Source organism: Tauraco erythrolophus, chromosome 2 (genome assembly GCF_009769465.1).
Source record: "Tauraco erythrolophus isolate bTauEry1 chromosome 2, bTauEry1.pri, whole genome shotgun sequence".
NCBI classification, from domain to species: Eukaryota; Metazoa; Chordata; class Aves; order Musophagiformes; family Musophagidae; genus Tauraco; species Tauraco erythrolophus.
In genome coordinates, this window is record NC_141466.1 from 43,673,311 (window position 1) to 43,683,043 (window position 9,733).

Sequence of the window (9,733 nt, forward strand, 5' to 3'; positions counted from 1 at the left end):
ACAGCCACTTCCCAGGGTAGAGTTTGTCAGTAGATGGACCACTATGAATTTTCCATGCTCTTAATGCTACATAGGTAAAATAGTATGACTGGAACAACTTCATGTGTATTTCTCTCTGTTATAAATTATTCCATTTAGTGACCCCACTCTCAAAGGAATTTCATGGGGTAAAAATACTATGACCTTTTTACTCTCTGACTCTCCAGTAAGAAAAAAAAACACCTAACTTAAATTCTGTGTATAAACAGTACAGCTACTGAGTCTACTAGCAATTGATCAAACAATAATCTTTAAAGTCTCAACTAATATATCAATAATGTAATAGATACTGGAATTTCTATAACTAGTATTTCTATAACTCAGAGAACATAGCAATTAAGAGTCAATATGAATTGTAAAAAGCAGTGCTAAAATACTAATATATAATTTTGATCAATCATAAAGCAAGAGTGCTGATTGCTTGTGATAACAGCAATCAATTCATGTATCCTAAAGATGAGCTTCAAATATAAATTCACAGGGAGCATACAGCAAATGGAAAAAAGTGTCCAGTGTAATTAAAAGGCCTGTGCCCATGACTTCACATTTCTCATCAAAGTAGTCACTGGAAAATTTACTGACATTTGTTACCACACCCCAAAGCAATCCTCACGGCCACACACACTCAGGTTCCTCAGCTGTAAACTCTCTTATGTTTCCATCATGCCACCATAACTTATACTTTTAGTTTCTGAAAGCAAAGCACACAACATTTGTTAGCTAAGATTGGCAACACCTGAGAGATGTTGCGAGTTGGAAATGACACCAGATGCCAGGAAAAACTGGACCTTCAGCTCTCAGTTATTAAGCTGCCTGCGTGGATTTCTTTTCAATCAGAGTCTTTGACACCTGATTACCTTTGGGACAGTCAGCAGTGAAAAAAAAGGACAGGGGATGAGAGGAGCCTGCTAGAGCAGAAGAACTGGACGGCAGGCTGGATGTCACCAAAGGAGCGGGGAGGTTGTACACCACAGGGTTTCTGTACAAGGAACTGAGAAAGAGGAAAAGAAATTAAAAAAAAAAATGATGACTGCCCTGCACATCCCTTTGCCTCTTTTTTTCCTGATTGTGTATGTTCTCCAAGATCTGCACCCCTGATTTATTCCATTTTTTATATATCATGCCCAACTTATAATACTTTGGGGGAGGGAAGGGGGCTGCAAATACTGAATTACTTTCTCTGCTAAGTAATACAGGGCATTGTGCCAAATTGCACTCTCCCATCACCCTCCTGACCAGTACTGTATCCTAGAGGACATCAGATCATCTGTGACACTTCTGGGATCAACATCCTAGATCTGAAGACATGGCCTAGAATCATATCTGGTTGCATGTCATTGAGTAGTAAATGTAGCTTGTTCCTTTCAAAGCAGCAGCTATGAGCTCCCATACAAAAGAAAGTGTTAGAAAAGTTATCAAGGGATGTAGGCACATAAATGCATGAGAACATGGGTAAAAAGAAGTCACAGTCTATCTTCTACTGTACAACTAATTATTTCATGAAGTATTTTTGCCTACCTTTGTTTTAAACAGATGTAGTAATTGTATTAACTAGATAATGCACTCTCAAATATATTATTTCTTTATTAATATGGAAATTGAAAAAAAAAGTCTTCCACTACATATTCAACTGCACAATTCTAATAGCAAAAATAGTCTTTCTTCTAACCTGTTTCTGGAGTCATTGCTTCTGCTGGTCAGTGGGAACTTGGAAACCATGATTCAGACGAAACTGTCATTCCAAAGAGTTAGCACGATGGCTGCTTCTCTCAATTGCATTCCCCATGTCCTGGAAATGGTGTATTCTTGTGTTTCAGTGAGCTCTAGAAGCAAATACACTCCCGAGGAGACCTGGATTCACCATTCAGTGTGACAATGGTTCTGTTCCACAGACTGGACCTTTAAGCCATGATCCCTGTCAAAACTAGATACTGAAGATGTCTTACTCTGAAAGCCCCATTGTTTTGCTCAGCAGGTTTCTGGTACCTTGTAAAATCTGACAAGACATCTGTGGTTGGTAAGGATCTTCTATAAAGACATTCTCTTTAGTTTTAGAAGTACAAGAGTAGTCCAAGTAGAGCAGTGGAGACAAATTGCAGAAATGCTTTCATCCATTTCTACACAGTCTGCAAGTTTTTCTGATGTCATCCTGGCATAATTTTAATTATTTGTAAAGAAATCCACTACTTACATCTAGGTTTCCTAGATTCCTAGACCTGCACAGTCTGCTGTGTTTCCCATGGAGAACGTGCCAGAGTGTCTTTGATTTTACTAGTGGCTTGCACAGAAGGGACCTGCATGCTCCCTTGGTAACTAATTGATGTCTCAACGTTTGGCCAATTGCCAGATACCTATGACAGACATTCAAATAACACCTTTGGCTGTATCATTAAGGAGTAGACCATTCCCCTTGTACCAATGCTCTGCCATAATTATGTCTGTTGAACACCTTTAAGACTGCTAACTGCAGTATGTTTTGCTGATACAAGACTGAAAGAGTTTTGCATCATTGCCTTCCTAAACGGAAAATGCAAAGCTACCACCTAAAACGGGTAGAAAGATATTCTATATTTTCTTTCTAAAAAAGGAAATTTTAACTTCTGTTGTGGTTCTGTCACACATGAAATGCTCATGTATGTTTAGAGATGAAAATGCAATCCACATTTAATACAGCACATAGGCACCAGTCAGAGGATAACCATAGAATTGTAGAATCATAGAATGGTTAGGGTTGGAAGGGACCTTCAAGATCATTTACTTCCACCCCCCTCCCCCGCCATAGACAGGGACACCTTACTCTACACCAGGTTGCTCAAAGCCTCATCCAACCTGGCCTTGAACGCTTCCAGGGATGGGGCATCCACAACTTCTCTGGGCAACCTGTTCCAGTGTTTCACCACTCTCATTGTAAAAAATTTCTTCCTTATATCTAATCTAAATCTGCCCTCTTTCAGTTTAAAGCCATTGCCCCTTGTCCTGTCACTATATACCCTTGTAAAAAGTCTCTCTCCAGCTTTTCTGTAGGCCCCCTTTAAGTACTGGAAGACTGCTATAAGATTTCCACAGAGCCTTCTCTTCTCCAGGCTGAACAGCCCCAACTCTCTCAGCCTGTCTTCATAGCAGAGGTGCTCCAGCCCTTGGATCATCTTTGTGGTCTCCCTCTGGACCCACTCCAACAGCTCCATGTCCTTCTTATGTTCTAGGATATGAGCAGTCAGGAATCAGGAATTACTCAATTCTCATCTGTCTTGCGTTCAAGAAAATACAGTGAGCAGAAGCTCATGTTGAAACAATGAAACTCAGCCTGTGAAGCAATATTGCTGAGGGGTCTTTTAACCCTGTTACCCAATGAGTTACCCGAATCTGTGTGACTACTGAGTTAGTCTATACGGCTTTGATCATTTAAGACTATTCCTGAAGACAGAGCTTTCCATTCTCAGTAGCCCCACTTAATGCTGAAAAAAAAAATGTTACCGCACAGTACTGGAATTGAGATATGAAAGAGCAACTTTGCACCTCAAGGAACCTTTAATTACCAGCATTCTGATATATTGTTCTTCGTTAAAATTCCCTGTAGGAAAAAACCACTATTTATCTGATTTTCTTTTTTCTGTGTGGTAGTTTTGTAATTTATTGGCATCATCTGGTTCAGAGATTATAGTGTTGCTTTGCATAATCTTGCTTTCTTCACAATAAATATATTATCCTTTATTGCTATTTAAGTGGTAGAGGCCAATGTTTTTCCAGTGGAAGACTCTAATCCCAAAACTTTTATCCATGTTTTGTCTATGGATTCACCTGTTAATGTAGGAGAGTCTACTGTACAGTATCAATAAGAGCTGTTAACTGTCCACCATCCTCTCATATTTTGATGATGGTGTTATCAAATAGACATAAATCAGTTGTGATCTTGTTAAAGTTTGAAATCAAGCAAATAAGTCCACTGTGTTACTAGAAAAAGAGCATAAGATACTTGCACCACAAATTAACTTTCCGTTCTTGTTCTGTGTCAGAAGCTGGGACAGCCACAGCAGCAATTTACTTTAAGAACACTGTTAGTCAAGTGAAAGCAGCTTCTTCCAATGGGTAATATAAAGTAATCTTTTACTATAGAAGTACTGTCAGAAAGACGGTACGTTTCACCTTTATATTAAAGTGTTTCAGTCCAGAGGTGGGGGAGGGGTCTCAAAGGGAACAAGGGTTTGGTTTGGGTTTGTGTTGTACATTTAGTGAGTATTTTTTTTACTTCAGTCATTTTCATTTATATAAATGAAGCATCTCCTTTTTTGTCTAAATCTTACTTCTCCCCAAGGCCTCTCTACAAATGCAGTGATTCTTCAGCAAAGGGTAATTGAAGCTGCAGCACATTTACAGCAAAATGCCATTTTTAAAGGGTGTAATGAAACATACTGCAGAGGCAGGATTTTTAAATTCACTTTATGGAAACTGATTCCCTGTAGGAGTGAGAGACCTGGGGATTTAGAACTATATCGTATTGGCTGCCACTTCTTCAACCCTCTAGGCAATAGCCTTCCACACTAAACTTTGGTTTTGTGTGACCATAAAACCCCTGATACTCAACAAGAGAACATCCTGAGCAGCTCCAAGAAAAGGAAAATAAATGGAATGCACCAAAGAAATCATAACAGGAATGTTTCTTGTTCCGTAGCAAGACCAGCTGCTACCAAATCTTCTCCAAAGATGTCCACTTCTAATACGTGCTAGCCGGAATCTTACTTCAGCTCTGCCTCTGATATTCCCCCCTCCCAAGCTTTCCCCTCACATCCCAAGGCAATGAGATAATGAAATGTAGTTGCAGAGAAGACATTTTGCAGAGAAGAAATAGCTTTCGGAATTTTAACAGGCTTTTTATGTTTTAGATTTTCATTTTTCTGTTTTCATAGAGCATTATCTTGTATATTTCCTTTTTTACAAAAGCAATCTTTGATACTTGTGTTACCCCTTCAATATTTTACTCTAGAGTCAGCTAATTATTTTTTTACTGGCCACAAAAGTCAGCGGTGATTAGTAAAAACAAGATACCAGCAATAAAACCATCCCCATTAAAAAACAATAGACTCGTTAACTAAAATGCTTCAGTTTGTTCAAGCTTTTTTCTGTTATCTCTGCTCACTCCTGGAGTCTTTGGAATATAGGTCATTTTTTGCAGTTGTAGATCTGTAGCAAGATTAGATACTGCATTTAGTCAGGTAAGAAAATCACAGGTGTTTTGATTTTCTAAGGAGGCTATTGTGTTTTTTTCCTACTTATGAAAGTGCATATATAATGAATTTCATTTATTATTCAGGGAGAATTTTTCAAGTCTTAAAAGCCTTTAAATGTTCATAAAAAAATAAAAATAGACAGAGGCAACATTTAAACTTCAAAGGTGAATGTCAAGGAGGAATTAATTCTTTCCTTAATATCAACAATGTTTTTATTCCTTTTTAAAAGGAAGTTTGGACAATAAGAATGTCAGTAGATATGTAATATTTCATTTACACTAGGAGAATAGCCTGTACATTACTAATGGTTGACTGTCTTAAACCAAAACTGGAAAGAAGTCTGCATCACAAAACTTTAAACACTTTGACAGCTCTGATGTGATTGGAAGGGCAAATTCACCCCTTGGTTTTGGGAAATAGAGTTGATTTCAGTGAAGGAGTATCTGAGATGAGGAAGTTAATGGGACAGTAACACCTGTACCCAGAGGAGCAGAGGAAGGCCATCAGAAGGTAAGAGGAAGGAAATAAGCATCTTCTCCAACCTGCATTTGGGCCCATTCACAATTCAACATGATGCCAACATATGATAATTTTGTGTGTGCCTATGCTACTGGTTGGGCCTTGGGCCTGGATCTGGTCTATGATCTAATGGCCTGACAGATCATTCACACCCAAAATTCACTCAGCACCCACTTTAATAAATAATCTGACTCCAAACAAGCCCTACACATTATAAATCATGCTCTGCCCTGTTATAACTTTGAGGGCAAAAATTGATGCATCGTGATTGGCAATATCTCCAGTCACCAGTGTCTCCCTCGGTGACTGCCAGGGTAAAGTGTTTCCTGAAGTTTGTATTATTCCATAAGCTCTCAGGTGTTGGTTACTGCCTCTCAACTAAAACATGGGGTCTGACCCTGTGAGCACTATTTCAAGTGAATGCGGCTTATTTTGCGTTAAAAAACAGACTGTCTGCACTAGTGCCGTCACTGACCATGTCTCAAATGAAAAGATGTTTTGCCAATCCCCCCTCTTAGCCGTAACCAAAGATTTGAGTGCTCTCTCAGTTTCAGTGCAAAGTGGAACGTTAATTTACCTTCAGTGTTGGTTTGCTCTAACCCGTTTTGCTTTGCCCTGAAATAGATGACACACAAAATGTTACCACCTTTCCATTTATGGCTTTGCGTCTTCAACTATGAAGCTCCCCAAATACTTTGCAAGAGCTTCTCTATACTAAACATTGGTATCTTTGTACTTTTCCACCCATGCAACATTTAAAGAGAGTTCAGTTTCCCTCCCACGACCAGGAGACCTTATCCTCCTTTACCCAGGAGGGGACCTGCCAGAGAAAGAAATTATGACTTCTATTTCCCGTGTGGGTGGACAGTATGTGGTCCAGTCCATGTTGGGTCAGATTTCAATTTCACAAAGTTTCTGCTAATAGGATGGAGTTTTAAGCTTATTTACTCATATGCTTGCTGTGTTAGGGCTAAAAGTGTGGTACGACTCACTGTGAAATACATTGATATGACTAAACTATATAAGGAGACACTAGTGAAGATTGAACTTAATTCAGTTATCTATGGCATCTGAGCCTAAAGCAATCAAAATATGGACCTTTTACTGATCTCTTGTTAGCTCTAGAAGGTGTATTTATGAAGTCTTTTGTTAAGAGGAAAATGTTGCTCTCGTTCTAAAATCTTGCTTCAATAAATGAAAATCTTTGACATTTCTTAATGGAGATGAAGATTTTTTCATTAAGATTTTTATATTTAAGACCATCACTCTATTAATCAAGTTGCTAACTAAATTTAAGCAAATGTAGTTAGCCCTCATTAAAATGTATGAATAATACAATTTTCATTTTTAATATTTTCCTGTACCAGCCTATGTATTTTATTTTACGTAGAAATATTTTGTTTCTTGTTTAGATCATTCCGTAAAAACATTGAACAAAATTCTTCAATGCTTTGAGTGTATTGCAATAGACATACTACTTTCAAAAAGTTAGGAATCCGTCATTGTTTTCTGGCAGTGACCTGACACTTGAAAGCTCAGTCTGTCCTTCCAGTAGTGGGAATAGAATACCAGGAACAGAAAAATTAGTTGAGGTTGGATTCACTGTACAAATACATCAAGGATCAGATCAAACTCAAGGACATCTCTGCTTGGCTTATTAGAAAATAAATGAGAAACTTGCATGTAACATGAAAAATATAGTAAAAGTATGTACTTCTTGGCAATGAGCAAGGAATATTTTTGCCCCTGCTCACCATAGCTAATATGTCCCACATTGACTCAGAGATCATCCCCTTATACCTGGGAGTTCAGCAAATTTCACATTTATATTCCATAAAGATGGACGTTATTGACTGCGCTGAGTCAGGAGTGCTCATTTCAATACTTGGTGGCTGAGTGGGGCAGCAAACATCTAAAACAAGACTTGAGGAAAGGAGAATATGTTCTGAAATGTTAATTTCTTCAACAGGCACTTAAAAATTATGTATGGATCAAGGCATAAAAATTATGTGCCCCTTAAAAATAGATACAACTGGATTTTTAAATTTATGAGGCAAGGATATTAAATGTTTCAAATGTTCAGCAGTATTTCAAGACTGGATAGTTCAGCTTATTGCTGTATTACCTATTTATAAATGAAATAAAATATCCCCACGTTAGACTTAGGGAAAAGGATGTATTTTAATACACCAATCAATTGGTTTTGTTTTGATAACAACAGCAAGTAAGTATACTGTTTCATCATCAGTTTGAATCTTCCTTTCCCTTTCCCACTAGCTTCAAGTCCCTTTCCAATCTTTTAAACTCCTCTCTTTTCAATCTCTGTTTTTTATGCACCATAAAAAGTGTTCTTTCTTCCCTAGCATCAGAACGCTTGACCCTTACTTTCTATATTTTACAAACATTAATCTTCTACATGTACCTGTAATATAAACATGCTGATCACCAATAAAAAAAAATAATATGGAAAATAACTGATGTTTGCCACACTGATTTCTGAATAGGTTCTGCGTTTCATTACAAGGACATAGACAGATGATGATATCACTTTGGAGGGGGTATATAGAGATTTTGAAGCTTTCTGGTGAACATGTGGATGTCAGATGTATTCTACAAGTATTGTTAACAGCAATAGCATTGCACTATGATGTGATATAAGACAGATGAGATACTGTGATTTCTGCATTTCCATTTCAATCACCGGGTGTATGATCAGTTGAAGTCAGTGGAAGACTGAACCAGAAATGATTTGATGATACACTAGCTGATTTCGGAAAGAGTTCAAGTTTGGGGTTCAACTGCTGGACCACAACTGTAGGTAGCTTTCTGTTTGCTCCTTTGGAAGGCTTAACTTCCAGAAATACCTTGTCTGTGGAGAAGTAAGCTTTCTGAAAACTGAACTAGCCTCACTGTTTTTAACTTATTCTTCCTGGGCATATTTCATTCATACCAATTTGAAAAAGTATCCTAAAGATAATGCAAAGTAAAAACAATTTGGCAAAACTCTTTTACTTAATGTAGTAGCTTCATTTCTACATATTAATTTTTCTTACATTATTTTCTTTATTTCAGTCTCAAATGGAAGTAAAAAATCAAATGTATTTCTATTAGCTTTTCATGATTCAACTCCTCATCTTATTAACATACCAACTGCATTAAATGTTATTCACATTGGTGCTTTAGCTTAAGTGCAAGTAGCTCAAAACATCAAATAAATTCTGAGCTGGCAGGCTAGTGCAGTGATTTTTCAAGAACTGACTGTACTGCCACCACACTAGTTATTCATTCTCTGCTGAAAGTGAAGGAGTAAGATTTTTTTTTCATCCTGAGATAGACAGGTTGCCTGTGTAGAGAAGTAGAAGGTTAGTTTTCTGTAAATTTTTGTGGGAGGATAAAGAAATGGATGGTAACACCATCCTCATTTTATTTTTGTAAAGCTTTCAGCCAAAACCCTGGAGAATTTTGACAGCCATTAGCAGTAGCATCACTTTGTTCTTTCAAGTTTAGGTATTTACAAAACATATCTTTTCTCTTCTGTTTTTAGCACAAGAAGAATGGGCCACAACCCGTTCCAGCCTAAAGGCACCACCTCCAAGGTCAGCCAGAGGGGGTTACAGGGAACACCCCTATGGTAGATATTGAAGGTCCTCCTCATCTGTGACCTCATCTCAAAGACAATTAATAGCCTGTGGTCTCCACATAAACAGCAACAAGACAAGTAATAGTCCATTTCTTTTCTATCCTAGGGATTACTGCTCATTACTATCCTATGTACTACTTGTATTTGCTATAACATTGGAGTGACATTGGCATTAGTATTATTTTATAACACGGACTTAAAAAAAAAAACAGAGACAAAAAAACTTTGGCAAGCATTGTCTATAAACCATTCAAAGATGATGTTCTGTTGGTTGTATTCATTGCTGTGTGTAACTTAAAAAGCATGACAC

General features: G+C 37.6%; 1 protein-coding gene across 1 annotated transcript in view; it reads left to right on the forward strand.

Moving 5' to 3' along the window:
- Window positions 1-9,425, forward strand: part of KHDRBS2 (KH RNA binding domain containing, signal transduction associated 2) — a 362,598-nt gene extending 353,173 nt beyond the window's left edge. Inside the window, exon 9 of the mRNA XM_086608307.1 lies at window positions 9,328-9,425. Coding sequence (XP_086464433.1) covers window positions 9,328-9,425 — 98 coding nt within the window. The remainder of the gene's footprint in view (window positions 1-9,327) is intronic.
- Window positions 9,426-9,733: the final 308 nt, after the last annotated feature.